This window comes from Amphichorda felina, assembly GCF_050947745.1.
Source record: "Amphichorda felina strain 45539 chromosome Unknown scaffold_6, whole genome shotgun sequence".
Lineage (NCBI taxonomy): Eukaryota > Fungi > Ascomycota > Sordariomycetes > Hypocreales > Bionectriaceae > Amphichorda > Amphichorda felina.
Window position 1 is genome coordinate 2,025,559 of NW_028145044.1, and position 23,075 is coordinate 2,048,633.

At 54.2% G+C, this 23,075-nt stretch overlaps 9 protein-coding genes across 9 annotated transcripts; 5 read left to right on the forward strand and 4 right to left on the reverse strand.

Moving 5' to 3' along the window:
- Positions 1 to 41: 41 nt before the first annotated feature.
- ACO1O0_006489 (uncharacterized protein) lies at positions 42 to 917 on the forward strand (the record flags this gene model as incomplete). Its single annotated transcript, XM_083195880.1, has 1 exon — positions 42 to 917. One exon carries the CDS (start codon positions 42 to 44, stop codon positions 915 to 917), a length of 876 nt encoding a protein of 291 aa, XP_083048896.1.
- A 235-nt stretch (positions 918 to 1,152) lies between these two features.
- ACO1O0_006490 (cytochrome P450) lies at positions 1,153 to 3,029 on the reverse strand (the record flags this gene model as incomplete). Its single annotated transcript, XM_083195881.1, has 4 exons — positions 1,153 to 1,738; positions 1,794 to 2,304; positions 2,387 to 2,471; positions 2,805 to 3,029. The coding sequence occupies 4 exons, from the start codon at positions 3,027 to 3,029 to the stop codon at positions 1,153 to 1,155; spliced, it is 1,407 nt and encodes a 468-aa protein (XP_083048897.1).
- Positions 3,030 to 3,579: 550 nt separating this feature from the next.
- Positions 3,580 to 4,849, forward strand: ACO1O0_006491 (uncharacterized protein; the record flags this gene model as incomplete). Its single annotated transcript, XM_083195882.1, has 4 exons — positions 3,580 to 3,835; positions 3,915 to 4,283; positions 4,345 to 4,470; positions 4,533 to 4,849. 4 exons carry the CDS (start codon positions 3,580 to 3,582, stop codon positions 4,847 to 4,849), a joined length of 1,068 nt encoding a protein of 355 aa, XP_083048898.1.
- Positions 4,850 to 5,045: 196 nt separating this feature from the next.
- On the reverse strand, positions 5,046 to 6,845 carry ACO1O0_006492 (cytochrome P450; the record flags this gene model as incomplete). The annotated part of the gene is made up of 5 exons (XM_083195883.1): positions 5,046 to 5,217; positions 5,278 to 5,444; positions 5,533 to 5,643; positions 5,712 to 6,556; positions 6,608 to 6,845. 5 exons carry the CDS (start codon positions 6,843 to 6,845, stop codon positions 5,046 to 5,048), a joined length of 1,533 nt encoding a protein of 510 aa, XP_083048899.1.
- A 794-nt stretch (positions 6,846 to 7,639) lies between these two features.
- Positions 7,640 to 9,213, forward strand: ACO1O0_006493 (cytochrome P450; the record flags this gene model as incomplete). The annotated part of the gene is made up of 3 exons (XM_083195884.1): positions 7,640 to 7,844; positions 7,930 to 8,777; positions 9,007 to 9,213. 3 exons carry the CDS (start codon positions 7,640 to 7,642, stop codon positions 9,211 to 9,213), a joined length of 1,260 nt encoding a protein of 419 aa, XP_083048900.1.
- Positions 9,214 to 10,317: 1,104 nt separating this feature from the next.
- ACO1O0_006494 (terpene synthase family protein) lies at positions 10,318 to 11,708 on the forward strand (the record flags this gene model as incomplete). Its single annotated transcript, XM_083195885.1, has 7 exons — positions 10,318 to 10,457; positions 10,521 to 10,647; positions 10,708 to 10,726; positions 10,787 to 10,935; positions 11,050 to 11,318; positions 11,381 to 11,414; positions 11,487 to 11,708. The coding sequence occupies 7 exons, from the start codon at positions 10,318 to 10,320 to the stop codon at positions 11,706 to 11,708; spliced, it is 960 nt and encodes a 319-aa protein (XP_083048901.1).
- A 910-nt stretch (positions 11,709 to 12,618) lies between these two features.
- ACO1O0_006495 (uncharacterized protein) lies at positions 12,619 to 14,895 on the reverse strand (the record flags this gene model as incomplete). The annotated part of the gene is made up of 5 exons (XM_083195886.1): positions 12,619 to 13,038; positions 13,152 to 13,492; positions 13,549 to 13,762; positions 13,834 to 14,000; positions 14,442 to 14,895. 5 exons carry the CDS (start codon positions 14,893 to 14,895, stop codon positions 12,619 to 12,621), a joined length of 1,596 nt encoding a protein of 531 aa, XP_083048902.1.
- A 1,381-nt stretch (positions 14,896 to 16,276) lies between these two features.
- On the forward strand, positions 16,277 to 17,734 carry ACO1O0_006496 (cytochrome P450; the record flags this gene model as incomplete). The annotated part of the gene is made up of 5 exons (XM_083195887.1): positions 16,277 to 16,284; positions 16,312 to 16,770; positions 16,848 to 17,145; positions 17,210 to 17,545; positions 17,612 to 17,734. 5 exons carry the CDS (start codon positions 16,277 to 16,279, stop codon positions 17,732 to 17,734), a joined length of 1,224 nt encoding a protein of 407 aa, XP_083048903.1.
- Positions 17,735 to 18,091: 357 nt separating this feature from the next.
- On the reverse strand, positions 18,092 to 19,144 carry ACO1O0_006497 (putative secondary metabolism biosynthetic enzyme; the record flags this gene model as incomplete). The annotated part of the gene is made up of 1 exon (XM_083195888.1): positions 18,092 to 19,144. The coding sequence occupies one exon, from the start codon at positions 19,142 to 19,144 to the stop codon at positions 18,092 to 18,094; it is 1,053 nt and encodes a 350-aa protein (XP_083048904.1).
- Positions 19,145 to 23,075: the final 3,931 nt, after the last annotated feature.

Here is a 23,075-nt window from a genome sequence, read left to right on the forward strand (position 1 = left end):
ATGGGGATTGTGAAGCAATCAACAGGCCAGCCCTTCCAATCATGTCGCCACCATCGCCAAACATCATCGAGTCATTCGGCTTAAAGGGGGATCCTGAGCCTATTGCCGGTGGAAGAGGTCTCTGTTACTTGGTAGGACATGCCGTGCTCAGACCTTCGGACGACGAGATACAAGACCAGTGGATATCGAGTCTGCTGGGTTGTCTCCTCCAGCGCCCTCTCACGCAGTATCGCCTTGCCACACCTATCCCGCTTTCGACCCAGCCCGGCATATTTGTATCCAAAGGCTGGACGGCCTCGTCTTTTGTATCCGGCATCGCCTCACCAACAGGCCGCTTTATCGACAGGATCAAGGCCAGCCGTGCATTCCATGCGGATCTCGCCCAGCTAGTACGTGAGAAGCCGGAGATGATTGGGACGCGCCCAAACCGATGGACCAAGGCGGATAAAGTAACCTGGGGTGAATCACGACTTCATGAGGTTGAAGGGGTAAACGAGGCCGTATTCGCTCACGTAAAACCCTTGCTGGACCGGCTGGAGCAAGTTTGGAGGCCCCTTCCGGACGGCCAACAGTGGCAGTTGATCCACGGTGACCTGACGGGAAACATCCTGTTTACGGATGACGCAGAGACGCCTCCAGCTATTATCGACTATACATTCTACTGGAGACCTGCGGAATACGCCAACGCCATCATCGTCGCAGATGGTCTTGCGTGGGCTGGCGAGGGCAGGGAGCTTGTTGAGTGGTTCGCCACGGATGGCATCCGGACACAATTGCTGGTTAGAGCCATCTATTGGAGGTATCTCACATTTGCCATCAACTCGGATCTTGACTGGATCCAACGAAATCTCCCCAATGCAGATTATCCGGGGGCCGTGGAGACGGTGTGTAAGGTGGCGGCCGATCAAAGCCCATGATGAGACTCCATCTTGGAAACGACGCGCTGTCAAGTAGCGCAGCTACCTACCCTGCATTTGCAGATTCCGTTACACCCAGTTCATTCTTTGGTCGTACAGTAAACTTGAGTCATGGTCTATTGTTTGTAGTAATGAGAAGGCGCGTGTTTATCCAATTCGTCGCAACTCGGCAATAGTTACGCCCTTTTCTCCTGCTAAGAGGGGGGGGGGGACTTCGATGGACCAGGTGTCACTGCTACACTCTTCTTAAAAGCAGGTTGCGCTTGGTGTCCGGGGCAATAAGCGGCCCAATCTCAATGTCCTTGTATCGCTCTGCGCTCCCATCCTCATTCTTGAAATCAAATTCCAGGATGATCCTTGCCAGTAGCATCTTGATCTCATTGGCAGCGAAGAACCTCCCCGGACAAGCGTGTTTCCCGTAGCCAAACACCAAGTTCTGCTCGTTGGATGTAACGAACTGATTCCGCGCATGGTCCCTGGCCGTACCGGTCTGCCGGGCCCGGTAGTGCCGGAACCCGTCGAAGACTTGAGAGTCGGGATAGTTGGCCGCGTCCCGACCGACGGCACGAGAAGGCAGTTCGATGGTAGCGCCTGCTGGGATCTTTTGCCCGTTGGAGAAAGAGAAGGGCTGGATGACCTCGCGATGGGAGGTTGTGGTAAGCGGTGGATGGAGACGGAGAGACTCGCGCATGAAACTGTCGAGCTTCATCATCTGCTGGAGAGCCCTGGTCGTAATGGTGCCGTTGTGCTCGGCCATGACGGAGCGAATCTCGTCACGGAGCGGACCAATGCATTCGGGAGACACGGCAAGATCGTACATGCTGTCGACGGCTTAGCGAGGAACTAACTACGCTTGGGAGCGGCGCAGCTACTTACATATGGGTCATGGACTCGCTGGTCGTATGGACGGCCGCGAAGATGATGCCCAGCTGCGTCTTGGCCAGCTCGGCGGCTGAGATAATACCTCGACCTCGGCCGCTACTCATGAGAGACGATAGCATCCCATCGGGCTGCTGGTAGTTCGGATCATTGGCCTCTGAGTTCAACCGGGCCTGCACAATGGGTTCGAAGAACTCGGCGGCCTTCTTCTCCCTCACTCGCAGCCGCTGCACGGAGGGGAGGCGGGGGGCGATGAATGGGCGTAGAAGGGGATGGATAAACTTGATCTCCTTCTGGGCCCTCAGGACATCGACAGCGTAGTTCACGGCGCTGTCAAGATAGTCTGGGTTACGGCAGAGATCTGCGCCGACAAAAACCCGACCCGTGATCTTGGCCACCATGCTGACGATGGTCATATACGCCGGGATGGATGTCCAATCTCTGCACTCGGGTAAATCCTCTCTCATGACCTGATTCACTTCTTCGTAGATGATGGGGTTGATGCTGGCTTGTAAAGGGGTCAGTTGCGAATGTGTTCCCAGAAACGGGTACGATTCTTGCTTCATATTCGACGGTGACAAGGGACGTACCAAGTGCAGGCGTGAGGTCCGACCTCACCGTGTGAGCAACCGCTGCCAGGTCGGTCAATACATTGGTATACTTGGCCTCTAGAATCTGTGAAGCAGTACGGCGTCAGCTTGACGTCCAGTAATGATCAAGGTATCTCAAGGATAAGTACGATAAGTACCTTTTCTGCAGCTGGATAGAAGCCCACCACTGTATCGGGGAGTTTCCTGAACTCGGGCATGAGATGTGGAGGAATCACGATATTCTGCGTGCCTACAGAGACCTTCCGCGTCAGAGCCTAACCAGCACTTACCTTGCGGATCTTGCGTAAGAAGGACAAACGTACCATCAGATGTTGGGATGCGATAAACATCCGTCGTATGCTACTATCCGTTCAGATCTATGATGGCAACCAGCATCCGGGTTTACGGATGAGCTAACCTTGGAGTATCCATCTAGATATAAAGAATGTGCCGACTCCAAGAACGTCTTACGCTGCTGCGCAGCACTCTGAGAGCCATTGAGAAGCGGGAGCTGGGAGAGCCGCGCCTGGTAGAGAAAGCGAGGCACAAGTAGGCGCAGCGTACAGATGGCGGCGAGGACGGCGGCGAGGACGGCGGCGACAGCGTACCCGCCTGTCAGGTAGGGGATGACCAACGAAAACATCTTGGGCATGGATGAAATGTTGAGAGAACAGGCCGAGGTCGACCGGAAGCTGCCAGAGACCGTTTTTATCGACGTTGATCAAGCCCATCATTTCTCTTCATGTACGCTGTTGTGGGCGCTGCAGCGAGGGGGCGTGGCATGCGGGCCCGCGGCTGATAGACCCCATTCCTATCTTCTAAGGGCACCCCTTCATCGTGCCTAGTACTATAGTAGGCACCTCGGCCGAGCCATGTCATGCTTGCATGTCCGTACATGTCGTGATGTAACGCCATTGCCCAGTGCTGGTGCTACCTAGTATGTACTACTGGGGTCTGTGGACCGTAGCAAGTACCTTGGTTCGCCAAGACAGTCGTGATGCAACCTACCTATTGTATGCTGAGCCCTTATCCTCGTGTCATTACGCCGTCCTCGTACTTGACCGCTGTCTGCCGGGTTTTGTTGCGCCCACGATTCCGAAGTGATTACCGCTGCTCGCACACCAGACTACCTTCGGTGCGCCCGTGTCTTCGATTGCGGGACTCTCATCGCTACGCTCGAGAAGCAGGCAGAAATGATGCCCAGAACAGAAGACTGGGCAATCCCCAAGGGATCGACGGTGCTGGTCACAGGCGCCAATGGGTTTATCGGCAGCCACATCGCCGACCAGTTCTTGCAGTATGGATTTCGAGTACGAGGGACTGTGCGGGACGCCGACAAGAACAAGTGGCTCGACGACGTCTTCCGCGAGAGATACGGCCATGGCCGCTTCGAGCTGCGGACAGTGCCAAACATGGCCGACCAGGGGGCCTTCGACATGGCTGCCGAGAGTAAGAGGCCCTCCGCGTTTGCCCCTTCGCTTCACGAAATCACGAAATCAATGGGCGCAGTGAGGCTGACCACCTTTAGATGCCTCTGCCATTGTTCACACAGCTTCCATCATGACCTTGGACCATGATCCGAACAATGTCATACCTGGCGCGGTGTCGTTCGCCCTGAACGCCCTAAAGGCTGCGTTCGCACAGCAGACCGTGAGGCGCTTCGTCTTCTGCTCGTCTTCTACGGCCGCCGTGCTTTCTGTCTTGGGCGAGCCAGGCACTGTCGTCACCGAGGACACGTGGAACGAGGCTGCCGTCAAAACGGCATGGGCTGATCCGCCTTACACGCCCGAACGCTCTCATGCGGTCTACTCGGCAAGCAAGACGCTGGCTGAGCAGGCAATCTTCCGCTATCATCAGGAACATCGACATGAGCGACCAGACTTGACGGTCAACACAGGTGAGTCGCAGGGCACCGGGATGGCTCGGCCGCACGGGATGACTGACCCGATGACGCGCAGTGCTGCCCAATATGACCCTGGGGAGATCGCTCGATCCCGTTCGACAAGGATTTACGAGCACCGCTGCCATGGTGGCTTTGCTGTACCAAGGGCAGGTGGTTGACTATCACCGCGGAGTCCCCCGACGTAGGTTCACGCCGGACGGCAACATGGCCCAGCGACGCGAGAGCTGACATGGAGATTTCAAGAATACTTTGTCGATGTGCAGGACGTTGGTAGACTTCATGTCGCCGCCGCAGTTTTCAAGAAGGTGCAGCGTCAGCGCATATTCGGGTTTGCTGCGCGCTACAACTGGGATGAGATCTTGCGTATCCTCCGTAATCTCGAGCCGGGCAAGACCTTCCCCGAGGACTTTTCGGGCGGCGAGGATCCCAATGAGATTGTGGCTCGCCCCAAGGCAGAGCAGCTATTGAGAGACCTTGGGCGCGAGGGATGGACAACGCTGGAGGAATCAGTCGCGAACATGGTCCAGCAACTAAGCGAGTCTAGCTCTCCACGTCTGTAGTTGACAGGAATACGAAGCGTTTAAGTTCTGATCGCACAAGTTTTTTTTTTTCAATGAACGACATGACCGGTGGGCTGCCAAGTAACTAGTATATAAACGTGGCTGCGAGATGCTGGCTGCGGGACTTTGACCCTTGATAACCCACGGCGTGTGCAAAGAGCTCCGACACCACGGCGGGTTATGAGGGTTTCTAAAACTAATCGAGGATCTTTGTAATCTTGGCCCGCACTGAGAAATCGCCCTCCATCGGCTGACCGATGCCCATTTCGCGATCGATGCGGAGCCTTTCAACCCGGGGCTCGTAAAGCTCAATGTCAAACCGGCGGATCAGCGAAGCCAGGGTCATGAACAGCTCTGCGTAGGCCAGGCTTTGGTGAAGGGTAAGCATCCATCTGCTGGTAGTCAAGGCACCGAAATGTTAAACTTACTTCATTCCTAGACATATCCTGCTCCCTTTGCCGAAAGCCACGAGGAACTTGGTCAGGTGTTGTCCTTTTTCCGAGGCTTCAATCCAGCGCTCGGGTCTGAAGACGTCTGGCTCCGGAAAGATTTCTGGGTCCATGTGCACTAGGTAAGTTGACATGCTGACTGGGGTCTATGGTCACGTCGTTTGGTAAGCATCAAACCTGGCCCGGAAACAGAAAGAAAGAAAAAAAAAAGAGGGAAGAGGCGAGTTTACGTACGCCAGGAGGGATGACCGTATCTTTGTATTGCAAAGCCTCGGTGGGGGCCACGCGAGTAGATCGGAATATGGGCCCATGAGACAGCCTGATGGACTCGCTGACAACGGCGCTCTATTCCGGTTAATACTTTGTGCTCAGACGGAAATGTCAAGTTGCATGAAGAGCTGCGGCAAACTTACCAGGAGGGAAAGCCTCTCCAAGTCCTCCCAGGAAGCCCGCGACGTGGGCTCAGGCATAACGGTCCTGATCTCGTCCCGAAGCCTTTTCAGCAGAGAAGCATTGCTGAAAATGTGGTAGGATGCAACTGTGAGCGTTCTGGCAGTGGTCTCGGTGCCAGCGACGACCAAGATCAGACCCTCGTCCTCGAGACGACGGGTGGACCGCTCGGAGGGAGGCAGCTTCTCGTCCGAGAGTGCTGGGAAGATGGTCTTTTGCTTGGCCTCCCTAGAATCGCTCTCTTGGGTGCTCGAGCGTGTCACCACATCTTGCATGTCCAGCACAGCCGTCGCCGCTGGTCGAATTGAAGCGAGCACCCAGCGCGGCAGCGAGCGCATTATGGCTCCGAGGACAGGGAAGAAGCGGTTGAAGTGCACAAAAGCCGAGATCTCGTTAAGCGCCTCGCGGATGTCGTTCTTGAAGTTATCATCGTCAAGAAATCCAGAGCTAACCCCCCATGAATACTGGGATATAACGTCGGCCGTCAACGCAGCGAACGCATCATCGAGGCTGACCACGGCATCGTCGCGGTGCGCCTGCTCGAGTCGCTGCGAAAGCTTGTCCTCCTTCTCATGCATAATGGAGGAGAGCTCAATGACCGACTTCTTCGAGAAGAAGTTGTTGAGCAAGCTGCGTCGCAGGCGGTGGTGCTCATGGCCGACTGTTGCAATCATGGAGGTCGGGAAGCCGAAGATGCCGACAAAGTTGGGGTCCTTCTCACGCTTCCGAGAGGCGGGAGCATAGACCTCATCATAAAAGTAGGGATCTTTGATGTGAACCTCGCGTGGGTTGATCCTCACCACGGGACCTGTCGAGTTTCAGCACCAAGGCCGACGTGGCCAGCGTGGGAGGTACCGACCGTATCTGGCGTGCATTTTTTCGATCTGCCACAGGTACATTCCACCGCGTACGGCGTCATGGTAGAACTCGTAGGCATGGCTGATGGCAGCGAGCTTCGAGCCGGGGATGTGGGAAAGAGGGTGGAAGTAAACGCGGTAGACAGCCCTCGACGCAACAAAAGCGATGACCAGCAAGGCTGCAAGAGGCCACAAGGCGATGATCTCACGCAGAGCGAAATGGCTCTTGTCGAACCCCATCTTGGTCAGTAGTAAGGATCACCGAGAGGCTCGCGGAACAGTGTCTCTCTGTCAATCAAGGCCGACCAGCCTACGTCGTTGACTTTTCCTAAATACGAGTATGTAAAAGACCCCCAGCGAGTCAACGCGGGACTCTTGCTCAGATGACCCCCATCGGACCTGAAATGTGCCGACTGGACCATATCCGCCAGACCCTGAAACTGCCAAGTTCTCGATGCAACCCCTACCTTCTTGATGCGACCCATGCTCCACAGTAAGACCAGGGGAAAGTTGGCCCGACTAAGCCTATATCATATATGCCGCTCATGCATCCGGATCTATCCGCCGTGGCGTTTGATCCCTGACGGACACGGCGAGCCGCCATGCACAGACTCAGCCTCAATCTTCAACGCCCAAAGATTAACTTTGACGTGCGCTGGCGTGATCATGCATGCAGGATCCTCTATGCATACGCACGGTCACGGTGCGTAGCATCGCTAGTGCATAGATGTAGCCGCTCACCAGTGCATACTATGTAGATGTAGCCGCTCCTTACGGATAGTGCATACATGGGTAGGTAGATGTAGCCGCTCACCAGCACACCCCATCCTGTCAGTTTTACGGAATAGTGACCCCCACATTGCGCTGATCATACGCTCACACCCACTGGCGGAGACCCCAGGTGTTACGCATGGGAACATGAGCACGTTCGCAGCTCAAGGCCTACCCGTACACCTGGATTCGCCCTCTGGCAGCAACTCCTCATGTCTTCTCGTGCTCCGTGAGCGTCGTCGAAACTTGACGACTCAGGAATCATGGCCATGTCTTACTACGTCCTTCTCGCCGGGGCCTTTGGCCTTTATCGGCTGGCAAAGGTCTTCTACAACCTATACCTTCACCCTTTGGCCGGATTCCCCGGGCCAAAGTTCGGCGCCGCCACTCATCTCTACGAGTTCTACTGGTCTGTCGTTCGGGATGGAGAATTCATCTGGGAGATCGAGCGTATGCACCAGAAATACGGTAGGCACAAGCAGATGCCATTCGATGCGCGATTCCGCTCGCCATGGAATCTTGTTTGTTGCATCCATTGCTGATACAGGTCTAGGCCCCATCATCCGCATCACGCCTCGCGAGATCCATATAAGTGATCCGTCCTTCTACAACGAAATCTACGCCGGGAACAACAAAAGGGTCGACGGAGACTATCGCTTCACGCGATCCACGGGTGTCACACAATCCATGTTTTCTGCTATCGAGCATGACCTGCACACAGCTCGCCGCAGTCCCTTGACAAAGTTCTTCTCCAAGAGGTCCATTAACAACATCCAGCCCATCATTCAAGACAAGGTCGAGCGCTACATCAAGAAGCTAGGCGATGCTCGCAAAGACGGAGGTGCTGTGAACCTAAACGTGCTCTCGGCTGCCTTCACAGCCGACACAATCTCTCATTACGCCTACGGCGTGTCCATGGGCTGCCTTGACGGCGAAAGGGAGAACATCCTGACAGATGCAACCCAGGCCGTGCTTGCTCTGAGCCATTGGCTGAAGTTCATGCCTATCCGGTTCACCAATGCTAAAAGGCTGCCCCCGGAGCTCGTCGAACGGTTCTCCGCGAAAGCAGCGACTGTCCTCAGGACGCATCGTACCATCAGCGAGCTGGCCATGAGTGTGCTCCATGCTGCGGAGCCCAAGGCACCCCACGAGAACATGTTTGCGGCGCTCGCTGATCCGAGGTTACCTGCGGAAGAGCGCAATCTTGGTCGTCTCGAGGATGAGGGATTCGTCGTTCTGGCGGCCGGGACCGAGACGACGGCGTACAGCCTGAGCGTCACCATGTTCTACCTGCTCCACAACCCCGACATACATGCCAACCTACTGGAGGAGCTCACGGCCATTTGGCCGAACCCACATGAGTGCCCGGACCTGTCGGCGCTGGAGAATCTGCCCCTGCTGGTGAGGACCCCCGGCGTGCCTTATAATTGCCGAACAAGGCTGACAACAGTTTCGCGACCAGAAAGGCGTCGTAAACGAGGGCCTCCGGCTCTCAATGGGTACCTTGACCCGCCATCCTCGTATTGCACCCGACAGAGTCCTGCAATACAAGGATTGGGCAATTCCTGCAGGCGTGCGTATCCATTCGCTCACCCGAAGAGAAGAACACTTTTCTAACACACTCTCACAGACACCCTGCAGCACGGCAACCTACTTTGTTCATACCGATGCTGAGCTGTTCCCTGACCCGTGGAGGTTTGATCCTGACCGCTGGATCCGTGCCGCAGAGCGAGGGGAGCATCTCGAAAGTCATCTTGCGCTGTTCCTGAAGGGTAACAGAGCCTGCCTAGGAATCAAGTACGTCAAAGATATCGCCTCCCCCTTCCACACGATGTGAAACGTTGACCAACATTGACTTCCAGCATGGCAAGGGCAGAAATGTTTATGCTGACCGCCAACCTCGTCCGACGTGTTAAGATGGAACTACTCAAAGAAACGACCATTGACTGTGTTTTGCCCGCCAAAGACCACACCATCGTGATCCCCAAGGATACATCTGGGATAAGGGTCACAGTTTTGGATATTATGTAAAAGCTGCGCCTAGCGCGCCGGACCATGAAGTATCACCAGGCACATATACTTAAGGTTACGATAAGAGCGGAACACATAATATACAGAGTCAAGTATATATCGACCGACTGAGCTTCGTGAGATTCAAAATATAGTATCCAGGTCCTACAGGAGGAAAATTGACCAGATTGCGTGCAAAATTAGCTTCAACACTGTAAGGCAGAGAGATACGCTATACGACCTTCTGCAAGCCTGTCACGAAGGGGATACTGTTTCCGAAGTTGCTTGTATCTAGTCCGAAGTATTGACCAAGGACAATTCGCACACCCCCCTCCTTTTTAAACTTACACCACATACGTACATGTGACAGGACCCCTGTTTCTGTGCCTCACACGAACCGATGATATAGGTTCCAGCCTCACAAGCCAGAGTCGATGGCTGCAACGACGTAGCATCACATACAAGGTAAGATAACACACCTTTCGGCTTCTGAAGGCCGATCCAGGCGCCAGCCCGGCGAGGATGAGGAACAGGCTTCGCAACCCTGCATCCAATCTCGGGCCGCATCATAGCGCCTGACACCAGGAGATCAGACTCAAAGTTGACCCGTATAGAGACAAGCTGACAAACGCGGAGGGCACCGTAAGGGGGACACTGACGGATAGTTTGGCGTCGCCGAGGCTGAATTGACTGCATACTTCCACACCAACATGCCCCCACGCTTATCCTGTACATGGCTTGGTCATTGTCACGAAGGTTGATGGCAGGTAATGCAATGTTACGGACCACCGACATGAATAGCCAGTGTTTCGTGAGACCCCTCTTTCATATAAAGAGCTCCTGAGTGATTAAACGGATGAGGCCGATATTCGCCATCTTCACAATCTTAGCATCATCATATTTTACACAGTTCTCATTGAACACCGCCATCATGTCTCCCAGCACTATTGACCTGAAACAGCGTGTCACGGTCTCCTTGCCTGACTTGTACAAAAGTTTTCTTGTGGCAAGACCTGAACTGGACTCCAACTATGAATCAGTCAAGGACGAGTCGGAGAAATGGATCCAAAGGTAGAGGACTCTCTGCTCGTTCACGTCCATGCTTATTGGCGAGGGATCTAACGCAAGGGTTAGTTACATGGGACTGTCCCCGAAGCAGAGCCAAAGAGTCAACTATTGTGACTTCACATACATGGTTGCCGTCCTCGTCCCCAACGTGCCACGCGAGAAACTCAGGATCGCTGCTGACTGGGGAAACTGGGTGAGCCTACCAGTCCCGTGGCGATATTCCTAAACTGACGCTTGCCGTTCTCGCATCAAGGTTTTCCTCTTCGATGACAGTAAGCACACTACACTACACCTTCCTGAGCCGGCTTGGGGCTAACACCGGCCGCCACCAGTGTTTGACGAGGGTGAGCTGACTGACGACCCTGTCACCTCGCGCCGTATCATCAACAATCTGCTGTCCGTGATGGTACCCGGAATCGAGCGAACTTCGGAAGAACCAGTCGTGGCTGCACATGACAGTATCTTCAAACGATTTGCCGCAGTAAGTGCAGCCCTCTCGATACCCCAGAACAACAATCGTGGTCTAATATGATCTGTGTGCAGGCATCCCCCCCTAGTGAGCCACCCCTGACAGAACCTACGACAAGATGCACAGGCTGACTTGGGCTGGCTGAAAGGCGTCGTGCAGCGATATGTTGAGGCTATGATCCTTTACTGCCAAGGCGCTCAGCAGCACGTGAACGACTATTCCGCGGGCCATGTGCCCGAGATATCGGAAATGCTCGACACACGGCGACACTCGATTGGAGCGCTCCCCATGTTCCCCTTTGTCGAGTTCGCCTACGGTCTGCAACTACCAGATGAGGTGTTCCAGCACCCTACCATACGGACATTGCAAAATCTCGCCGTCGAGTTCGTCGTTCTGTGAGTGAAGCTGCTGGGAAACGATTACGTGAGGAAACAGCTAACGCAGGATGTCAATCAAGCATGAACGACATTCTTTCTTACCGGAAGGAGGAGGTAAGTTTTGGCCCTGCGCTCAAATCCCCCCTACCGCCTCATATGGCACGGAGCTGATGGTTCCTGGAACAGAGCGAGAATCTTCCCTTCAACATGGTCGCCGTTGCTCGGATAAGCGGGGCGTCAGCCCAGGAGGCATTCGACCAAATTGCCTCCATGGTCGACGCACGCTTCGATGAATGGGAGCGATCGATACACTCTCTTCCCCAGTGGGGCCAGCACGTCGACAACCAGGTCCTGCAATATATCCAGGGCGTGCAGAACATTATCCAAGCCAATCTCAGCTGGAGGTAGGCGACGTCATGTACTTTTCCAATGGCCCGTTCCCGCTAATCCTCGACGCAGCTTCCGCACTGGTAGGTACTTTGGGCCGCAGGCTGATCATGTTCGGGAGTCAAGGGAGCTTGACGTGTTGGAGGAGCCGTCTTTCCTCTCAGTGCAGCAGCAAATCCCCGTCTAGGCCTGCTTGAAATCCTCTCGTTACAACAAGTATAGTCATCACAAGGCAGCCATGAACATTGTCAGGTGCGCGGAGAAGCCACAACACGATCTTTTGCAAGGGTAGAAGGGAACGAATACTTAGCTTTTCGAAGAAATTGAATATTTTTTTTTTATTACATCAAAGTGGCGGCACAGTTGGAGAATGGGGACGAGTTTTGAGATCCGTCACAGTTGTTAAAGCTGGTTTCCTCTGAAGTATTGCGAAAGCTGGGAAATTGTTGTAGCTCCTCAGTCGTGTAGATGTCACATGGCATGCAATCCGCATTCGAAGAGCTCACGTTTGGAGCTCTGCCATACCCTACCACTTTTGGCTTTTACGCTCCCAAGACAGTAGCGCTGGTATTAAGTTGTCCTGCCCTGCTTGATGCAATGTAACCTGAACAGACTGTATTATCGACACAGTATCTCCATAGTCTATTGACCAGACGAACCCCGTTCCCGGATAATGGGATTGTAATACCGAAATTTGTTCTCGGGATCATACCTGGCTTTAAGCCCGACTAGCTTCCTGAGACGCCACTCTTCATGCCCATAGATCGACGGAAGTGACTCTAGACCGGTTGCATAGTTGACATAGTTCGATTCTTGAACCCCTGGCTGGCCTTCATTCCACAAATCACGGATATCTTGGGACCACTTTTCCGCCACAGACGTCAGGTTGGACCCTGGGGGAACGACGACTCCGAAAGACCTATCCTTCATGTCAATTTGTGTTTTTTCCCATGCGCGCTGCTGGATAGACGTACGTGAGGTGAATGTAATGCCTGAACGGAAATGCAGAGCCCTTGGAGGGGAACTCGCGAATCCCAATGTTCGAGTAGCTGTCATGGCCAACGTACGCACTTTGCAGCTCCGGGTATCTTCTCAGATACTGGTTGTGAAGCTCGTAGATGTTACGTGTTGCGGTAATGTTGAAGCTCAGCAGGCCGGCTGTGGTCGAGATCCAAGTCTTGTTCCCTGCGCACGTTCCGCTGTCAAGATCAGTGATTTGTGCAACGGAGATCTCCGGATAGGAGACATCCCCAGACTCCTCCCAGGCAGGTTCAATGGCGTTGAAAGGTGCTAAAATAGCCTCAGCCTCGTCGGCGGGGCCACGGTAAGCAAAGGACCAGAAGATGCTAGCCTGGGTGCGGGTTAGAGAGAGAATGTTCGGTCTCTTGGAGATGGTCGACTCGCCTTGTTTTCATCAATGTCCTTGTTCAGGGAAATCGAATTGTAGCTCAATGCCAAGTTGACTGGTGTGTTCCCATCCTTGTGAAGCTTGTTGGCCTCGGTGAACAGTGCTTCCAGCTTGTCCTCGGTCCAGATGTAGTTGTGGTAGTGCCAGAGGTCAACCTCGCGGGGCCAGATCTTGAGCTCAAAGCTGGTGACAATGCCAAAGTTGTGGCCTGCCCCTTTCATAGCCCAAAGTAGATCTGGATGGCTCGTTTCGTTGACCCGCACAGCAGTGCCATCTGCCAGCACAACGTTCAGGTTGATCAGGTTGTCGCTAATGAGGCCGTACAAGCCCTCATGACGACCGTGGCCTCCGCCGAGACCGGGTCCCATCATCCCCACACAATCGCAGCTCCCAGTTGCTTGCAAGGTTTAGCAATAATTCGTCGACCCAAAGATTAGGAGAAGGGTCACTTACTAGCAACAAACCCTCTTTCCCAGAGGTAGTCCACGACTTGGCCATCGTACGTCCCACCTCCGAACCATGCTGACTTGCGACTGGGCTGAATGTCAATATCTAGCAGTCCCCCAAGATCTATCATGAGGCCTTGAAAAGCGCCAGGGCTGTATGACCGGGAGTGGGCGCGGTTGATAGCGAGGAACTCGATACTGTTGTCGTTGCAGTACGTGACCTACAAAAACAGTCAGCATCAACTACCTCAGGCACACCATCGTAATATCGCTCCATAGAAGTAAGACTCACAATGAGGGGCACGTCATCTTCAGTGGCAGGCACTACAACGACCTCTACACGAGGAACAACATGCGTGCTATGTCGCTCGGTGGCGTTGACGAATCGTGGGTCCTCGGGCCCAAAGATGACTGATTCTGGCGATATGATGGCAGCCAACTCCTCCTGTACGACACGGACTGATACATCACGACGTGTCCAGGGTGTCGTTTGGAAGTATCGAGGTACGGCTGCACTTGTTGCAAAGGGCAGCCACAACGCGGCTCCGACGATCAAGCGGTGTATCAGATCTCTCATCATTGCTTCTTGTACCAATGCAAATACAGGTGCTCTAGCTCTAGGCTCAGGGAGAACGAGTTCCAGTCCTCATCTTCCATTTATACTTTGCTCACTGACAGCTGGGGGGCTGACGGGCCACGGTCTGCCACAGCTGAAATCCAAGCTGGCTCACAACCCTGGTCAGCACCTGTCCGTGCACGAGGTAAGATGATGCAGGATGCAGAACTATCCGTACATGCGCGCTATTTGTAGTCCGCGCTATTTTGTAGTCCTAGAGGGTGTCCAAGATAGCTCAGCTTGCTCCGCAAACCACACGCTGCCACTCTACTACCCAAACACACCTTCCGTGTCCGGGTTCTGCGCCCAGATCTTCCTCAGTTTGAGAGTCGCAATCTTCCAGCCCGATCCCGTGCGTGCAAACGTGAGCTCATAGGGGCCGCCGAACCCGTGGTACTCGTGCGGCTTCGCCGTGTCTAGGGCGGCAGCGAACCACAAGTAGCAACTACCAGACGCCTTGTCGCCGTCGACGCTCAGCTCGATATTGCTCAGAGAGTGCTGCTGGCCGCCGAAACGGTCTTCGGCGCTGCTTATGAGGGCAGCAATCTTGTCGCGGCCCACGACGTCGGGCCAATCGTTGAACTTGACGGTGCCATCCTCAAGATAGCAGGATGCGTACTCGTCCCACTGGTGCGTGTCGGCAAGCTTGCAATAGCGGTGGAGGAGACTCGTGATGGCTTCCTTGTCTTCGAGCCTCTGTAGGCGACGCTGCAGGTCCGCAATCATCTGTTCTGCCATTTTTTTTTTAATTTTTGTGAACAGGTTAAGGGCGAAATTGATCAAGAATCGTTTGGTTCATCAGTGCGTTGATATTTCGAACAACACTATCAGATATTTGATACTACCGACCTGACGCAGACGCCACCTTTATCATCAACCGTCGTTACTTGACTTCGAGGAACTCCCTCCTACTCCATCTTGATAATCACGTTCGGAGGAACTACACCGGTGGAACATCCACACCCCCCCCCCCCCTCCCCCCCACTCCCCCCACAGGAAACCCGTCTACCCGCCGCCGGAGCATGCATGGCGCGGCCCGCGGACGCCGTCGGCCGATTTAAGCAATGTGGATATGCCGTGCCGACCCTTGACAGCTTGTAGAAGACGGCGAACGAGCCTTCGGAGCCCCACCAGTGTCAACACCACCAGAAGGGAAAGCACGTGAAGAGCAGGTTGCGCCATGTGGCTAGTAGCGCATCCGGACCGAAGACGGATTGCTCTGAGGGGTGTGGTGATATCGCGCGGTATTGCAGATTCAGCTAGCTGCAATGCTGCATCCAGGAAGGGAAACGGCCGTGGGCAGTCCAATTAATAATACCTACCAGCAGTACTCCGTACCGACGGCTACCTAGGTGGATTATATACCCGCATCTTGACCGACGTCCGGGGATCGACATGGGACCCTGAAGAAGGGCGCGTAGATAGGGCATGTTTTCATCCGATTCTTACCAAGGCGACTTTAGCTGCCCCTGTCGCGTTATCAGCGTACCTTATGAGATGCAGGATGCGGCTGTAAGCTTATGATTGTCAACCTTATGCATGATCACGCTACGGATGAGGCGACGATGCAGGGTGTGGATGCAGGCTTATGATTGTCGACCCCATGCATGATCACGCTATGGATAAGGCAACGACAAGAAGAAGGGTCCCGGGTCTACCTGGAGCGACGCAGCATCCGCGAGTGTACGAGTAGACATTCGCTGACCAAGAAGTCCCCCCCGCCGCGGTCTTTTGATAGCAGTTACGTTGGATTGAGTTCGTTCGAGAGGAGATTTTGCTCGGCCGCCAGTCCTTCCTACAACCAGCATCATGGAGTCTATACTATACGGTTGGGCCTTGATACTCACCATACTCACGTTATGGCTAGCTACCAGTTTGAGGACTTGGTGGCGGCTTCGTCACGTACCTGGCCCTCGACTGGCCGCCTTTCATTGGATCTGGTCAGCGCATAAGATGTTCTATGGCAAGGCTGGTGTTTACGAGCACTTGGGCGACAAGTACGGGCCTGTTGTACGTGTCGGTCCAAATCAAGTCGTGATAGATGACCCGGATGCCTTTCGGCAGATAAACGGAGCCCGGAGCCAGGCTCCACGGGATTCCTGGTAGCCACCATCTGCCGATGCCCGTGTAGTTATTGTTTCTAATTTGAAACAGGTACTTGTCCGTCAAGTTTGACTACAGACAAGACACTACCTTCTCGTCGTTGGAGATCGGACCTCACGACAAGCTCAAAGCCAAGGCATCATTCGCCTATTCCGGCCGCGATGGAGTCAATCTTGAGGATTCCGTGGACAGGACCACAAACTATCTCGTCGACACAATTCGCCATCGCTATCTGTCCACTGGTGACAAGGTCCACGAGGTCGACTTTGCACAGTTCATCCGCTATTTCACTATGGATCTCATCACCGACGTCGGATACGGAGAGCGGTTCGGCTTTCTTGATGGCAAGGACGAGGAATACCGATACACGGAGTCCGTGGAGAAGTTGACGCCCTTGATGGCACTGGTGGGGGATGTCCCGGCGTTGAGACGATTCTTCATCTCTCCGCTCACCGCGCCTTTCTTCGCTCCTTCGGGACAGGACAAGTACGGTTTCGGAAGGATACTAGGGTAAGTGGTCGTCACTGTTGAGCGCGTCGATATTCCCAGTCACTAATCGAGGCTCGGCGGCTATTTCTCCGTAACAGCATTGCTCAGAACATCATCGAGAAGCGTTTTGAGACGGACTCAAAGAACCACTCTGACATGGTGGGAGCGTGGATGCGACATGGCATGAACAAATCGGAGACAATAGCGGAGTCGCTCATCCAGATCATCGCCGGTTCGGACACCACCGCCACGGCCATCCGCTCTACGATGCTCTACATTATCACAACTCCAATTGTCTACCAGCGCCTGAAGAGTGAGATTCACACATCACTAGCATCAGGGGCGGTATCAACTCCGATAACCAACGCCGAGTCCAAATCACTGCCCTATCTTCAGGTGTGTAACTTCACCCACTACCGACACACGGCATTTTCATGAGATTGAGGCTGAATAATGAAAGGCTGTTGTCTGGGAGGGCTTGCGCATGCGTCCTCCTGTTGCCTTAGGTATCTACAAGGTACTCCCACCTGCGGCCGACGGCAGTGACACCACCGACGTGTGCGGTGTGCCCCTTCCCAGTGGTACTGCGGTGGGAATCAACGCCTACGCGATGATGCGGCGCAGAGACGTTTTTGGCGAAGACTCCCACGTCTTCCGCCCGGAGCGATTCCTCGAGTGCGACTCGAAGACGAAGTCGGAGATGATTCGCACCGTAGAGCTTGCATTTGGCTACGGGCGGTGGATGTGCGCCGGCAAGACTTTGGCTCTCATCGAGCTGAACAAGATCTTCTTCGAGGTAGGTGAACTAGGCTGTGAGAGGATAATGCTTGATGTGAAGAATTACTGACTCGCGGATCTCCAGCTCCTCAAGGCATTCGATATACAAATCGTGTATCCCGGGAAAGCCTGGCACGAGAGTATCACCACGGCGTTCCAACATTATAACATGTGGGTTAGGATCACGGAGGTCGCAAAAGAGGCCTAGTGTAAGGTACGGAGAAAGTCTCTAGTTTTTCTCTGTCGTGAGATCCTGTCTGGATTTACTCCGGACTATCCTGAATAGAGTCGTGTCGGCCCGGTAGTCTTCGGCCTGGATCATGTGAATAGTTTTCAGATGACAGTGATGTGAATCCCTGAATAACAGTTGATCGCAGTTGATGAGCAGGTAGATATAAGAGCCCACGAGCTACATGGAAGTTCATTTCTCGTGACTGACTTGGCAGATATAGTGCCCTTAAACCTCAGGCAAGGCGTCGTATCGAGGGCAGTAACGTGGCTCTATTCGATGGGTTCTGAGTATTAGGTATAACGATGGCCCCATATCTTGTTCTCTGCCTCAGGGTCAGGACTGAGATTTCTCCGCAGCGAGGATCTGCTCGTAAGCCTCCTTCAGCGCCACATCAATCGGGGTGTATTCAACCCCGAGCACACTCGTCAACCTCGACCCATCCATATCGTAAGTCGAGTCCTTCTCCCTTTCAGCAAGACCAGGCTCCCCTTCATCAATCCGGTCTTTCAACTCCGGAACAACCCTTCTTGCGACGTCACGAATTAACTGCCAGTGGCATCTCTCCGTGGCCAAGATGCGAAGTCCACTGGCCTCGGGGGTTGTTACAGCACGGGCCAAGGACTCGGCAAGGTCGCCCACGTAGACCCACCCTCCCATGTGGAAATTGGTCTCGGCTCCGGGGAAGGCGATGGACCATATCGTAGCGAGCGACAAAGGCAGGCCCTTGAGGTCAACCGTCTCCTTGCCCTCCAGTGCACCCAAGAACTGCGGACCAAAGACGGCAGCTGGTGCCACCGAGACGAGGTCGAAGCTTGTGGAAGGGTGGTCGTCGAGCCACTTCCAAAAGGCCTTCTCGGACAGGCCCTTACTTGTGATGTACGCCAGCTGCGCACCGCCTGCCACGGCTTGCTCAAACGTGACGGGGTTCCAGTCATCCCAGGTGTAATTTTTTCCCGGCGCGGGGCCGAGAGTTGGGTCCATCACCGCGCCGCCCGAGGAAACGTGTACCACCCTCTTTAGCGTAGAACCCCCATACGCAGCCGAGGCCTCGAGGATGGCCGTTGCACTGTCAATGGCGGGGTGAAGAATATCGGCCGCCACGTCGTCGACGTCGTAGACGATGGGTGAGGCAGTGTTGATGACCGCCGTCACGGGGGCGGCTTCAAAGGCCGGCTTGAAGTATTCGGACTTGACGATGCCCTGGATCTTGACGATCTTGATCTGTGAAGAAGCAGATTCAGCCGGGAAGATTGAGGTGATGCGGTTGACGGCCCTGTCGGAACGCACGGGCGCGACAACATTCCATCCTCGCTTCAGAGCGTGATTGAGAACGTGAAGGCCGATGAAGCCATTAGGGCCAGTAACAAGAACCGTCTCTGGAAACATGGTGTCAGTTTGGCTGCGTGCTGGGGGGTTGTCTTGGTTGCTGCGAGGTCTTGGTCCTTTGCGCTGGTTTAACTACTTCGCAGGCGGCCGCGTATATACTCGCGCTGACTCTCTGTCCTGGGCCAATGCCGTCATGGGCAGCACTCATGGTCGCGTTGTTGGTGATGAGGCTCGGCATGAAGCGCACACACAAATAGTGCTGTTGACGTGATAGGAAGGCGACAACGACTTTGCAGGGGCCCCAGGTACCTTCCCGATCCGAGTCGGACAAAAGGTGGGCCAGCCTCACGCCATGATTATGAACGCTGGCGCCAGCTAGACCCGCAAACCATCTGTTCTCTTCTTCTCCTACCATCTTCCCGGGGTGATCAGTGATCAGTGATGTCAGCGGCTTCATTCTAAGTATCCTCCCATTGTCGTCTCGGCGTACCACCGTGATACAATGCCTCTCTCGGGAGGAGATCCAATAGCAGGTGATATTTCGCGCGCGGGGTTGGAGTCGAGGCCAACGTCCACGAGCGAGGCACGAAGGGAGCAGAATCGAGTCTCCTCGCAGACCTATCGTACGTGACCTTCACCAATGGGATGGCTGACGAGTGCCATGAAACTCTCGCGACTGATGCTGTCAATGTAATCCAGGCAGGCGGAGGCGACAACGGTTGGCTTTGCTGAACCAGCTGCTGGAGGGTGATGCACCCGAAGCCACGGGGCATCCCATGCCTGGGCAACCAGCACCACTCGCCGGCGTTGAACATGGCCGAGTTGGTGGAGCTTCGTCACATTCTCCCCTCGCCACGCCATGGGCGAGCGAAACCACCATCGCTCCCGCAGGGACGCCCTCTGATTCGCTCAATGATCCATTCAACCAGCTCAACCAACCGCCGCTCTATCAGCAGGTTCCCGGCATACCGTCAAATTCCTCCCTTATTGATATGGGATGGATGACACCAGATCTGGACCAGGAGTGGCTAAACCCCTCCGCCATGCCCCGAGAGGGGACCCAGCTTGCACGAACAACAAACTCCCTTTCTAACCTTTCCAGGGTTCTCGGCAGCCTGTCATCCCTGAGTCTCTCGGAAAAGCGCCAGGTTCTTAACCTTCTCGAGTCAGATGTCGCTTCCCACACCGTATCTACTACACCATCACCACCGTCGCTCCATCAGCCTCCCGGTCACCTGGCCATGACGCATACAAGTCCTGCTCTTTACGACTCGGAGTCAATTCGCTTCCAGGTTTGGCTCGCAAATAGGGCCCCTGCTTCCCTAGCGTCTCCTGCGCGACGATTAACAACAGATCTTCATCTCTCCCAATATAATTTCTGGGACGCTCTCATCGCCAACGCCTCCGTCATTCGTCTGGCTCATATACAGATTGTCAGACAAGACGGGGTGTCTCCCTTCTCTCGCCCACAGACATCCTTGTCCAGTGCCGACTGCAACTCTTCCGTCGTTGACGATAACCAAGCCCTCGTTCCCCGTGACCTCCGCCCGACGGCGGCCCAGCTAAAACACCCCCATCATCCTTACCTCGACCTCATACCTTTCGCATCCTTCCGCCAACGCGCAATCGATGCCATATCTTCCAACCCGCCCCTCGTCGACTGGAAGCAGCTGTGTGCCGACATCAACGCCGCAGGCATAGTTTGCTGGGGCAGTGAGGCCGGCGGACAAGATGGAGAGACGGTTCACATGGCATTCCAGATGCCATGGGATGCAAGAAGCTGGGAACCCAGAGTCTGGTTCCTGAGAAAGTATTGGTTTCTCGTGGGCGGCTGGGATGACGAAATGTGGTCGAGTGCGCGGTGGTGGGCGACCATGAGGAATGAGACCATCCCTCTCGGCTAGCTGTGGCCCAGGATATCTCTCTCTACCTCGTCAGCTGGCTTTGGCACTTGAAGTACCGAGGAGTATCCGCACCGCGGGGCTGCAAGTCGTCCTATGATGACGACGTGTCGGTGGCTTGGCATGCTGTGCCAAACTGTTCCTCTGACCTATTACTAGTTGCCTCCTCATTAGTGATGTGTGGAGATGGCAGATGCCGGCTAAACTTCGTTGCCAAGGTCCTCCGACGTAGCACGTCACCACGCTCACGGCTTCCATGGTCTCGGTGGGGTCCCCTATAGCCCAACGGAAACGTTGTTCAACCATATTGCTCTCGCTCCTGCTCGTGCACACGCACGGTAGCGGGACCAGAGGCAGCAGCGCTCGCTCAAGTGCCGAATTCCGACGTTCCCGTCGGCCAGTTATATGGAGAGCTTTTTTCTTTAGATTTGAGAGAGCCTCCACTTTCCACTAATCACTCTGGTACGGCAGCGCGACATCATGGGCTCCGAGCTGAAGCTAAACCTCGGAGAGCCCTCGGCAACCTAGCCTCTGGCAAATCAGGACCGTGCCGCTAATAGAGGACAACCGTTGGGGACTTCTTGGGGTGCGGCCATAGACAATGATAGCTTGGAGGACTTGTTGGTGCACCGTCTTTTGGGGGCTGATACCCAAGACCAACCTGGAGACACAAAATCCAAATACCACTACACGCGAATCATTTGGCCGGCGGTAGAGCGGTTATCAGAGCCGTCCGACATGGCTCCTAGATCCAATATCTCTATCACGAAGAACTTGAGTTCTAGGCTATGGCCCTGCAAATCACCACGAGACCTAGCCTTGCTATTTCCCCTGCAATGCGTCCTACATATATTAAAAGAGCCTGATGCGAATGTTAGTAGGACTTAGAACCCACATCCTAACAGACGCTATTTTTTTTGTTCTTAGGCAGAGGCATGCTCAGTCGCCACTAAAGTTTCTTACATCCTGTCGCGAATTGCCTCTAGCTTGAGAGCCAGGATGTCAAATAGCCTGAGCGCACGTGTATATATTTATCATGCTGTCCACGGCTCTCCACGGCCCTTATTGAAGCGAAGTCCAATTTATCTCCAGAAATCTATAGACTGAAACGAAGGTCGGTACCGAGATAACCGCGAGCGGATTAAAAGCCCTCGCACGCAGGCGAAAGGTTCGTCCGGGTTAAGAAGGCGTAGTCTGGTGGTTACTAAGTGCGGCTTTGTATCTCAGTCGATGATCCTAAACATTTTTCAGCAGATCAAAAGAGATGATAGCAAATTCGACTAATCTGGGCTCAACAAGCCACGCAATACATGTACTCGGGCCCTACGTTGAGGTATGTACATCCCTTGAGCCACGATCGCTTTCAGAAGGACTGCACTGGAAAGTTCTCGCTGGTCTCCACGGGACCTTAGTGTTGAAACCCCTTATAAGGGGCACATTACCCAGCTAAGTCTATCACGGCTGGGGTTAAGGCAAGTAAATACTAGTAAATCACTAGTGTCAAGTTTTGTTCATACCCTGCACTTCAACCCTTTTCATACCTTTCCCTTTAGGTCTTTTGGATTCTTCCCTGCGAGTCTGCTGTTTGGGATACTGTGGGGGGTGCTGAGGCAGGACATACAGGGGGCTTTTGGGGTGGTGAGTTGGTGGATGACCGGATCGACGATTGTTGTTGGGATAGTCGGGACAAGTGCATGGGCCATGTGAAGAATCCAAGTTGTGAACTTATTGTATTGGGCCTCGCGGGAGACAAATAGTACCTAGTCTAGCGCCCCCCTTTTCCTAACAAACCCCTTTCCGGCAAGACAACGCAATCCACTCGGCGCACCCACAGTAATGAACAAAACAGAGTATCATGTCATCGCCGATCATTCACCCCGAAACTGGTAATGTTGGAGTCCAGTCAATAATGTCTTTTTTTCTCGAAAAAGACTACGACGTCAAACAAGGCGGACACTCTACAGACGGTATCGCAATAGGTTTTACGAACCTGTGCGGATAATGTCGACTGGGGGCCAACATGCTCGGCTCCCGAGCTGCCAGGACAGGACAGTCAGTTTTCTACATATCTTTTCGATGGATTTCATACC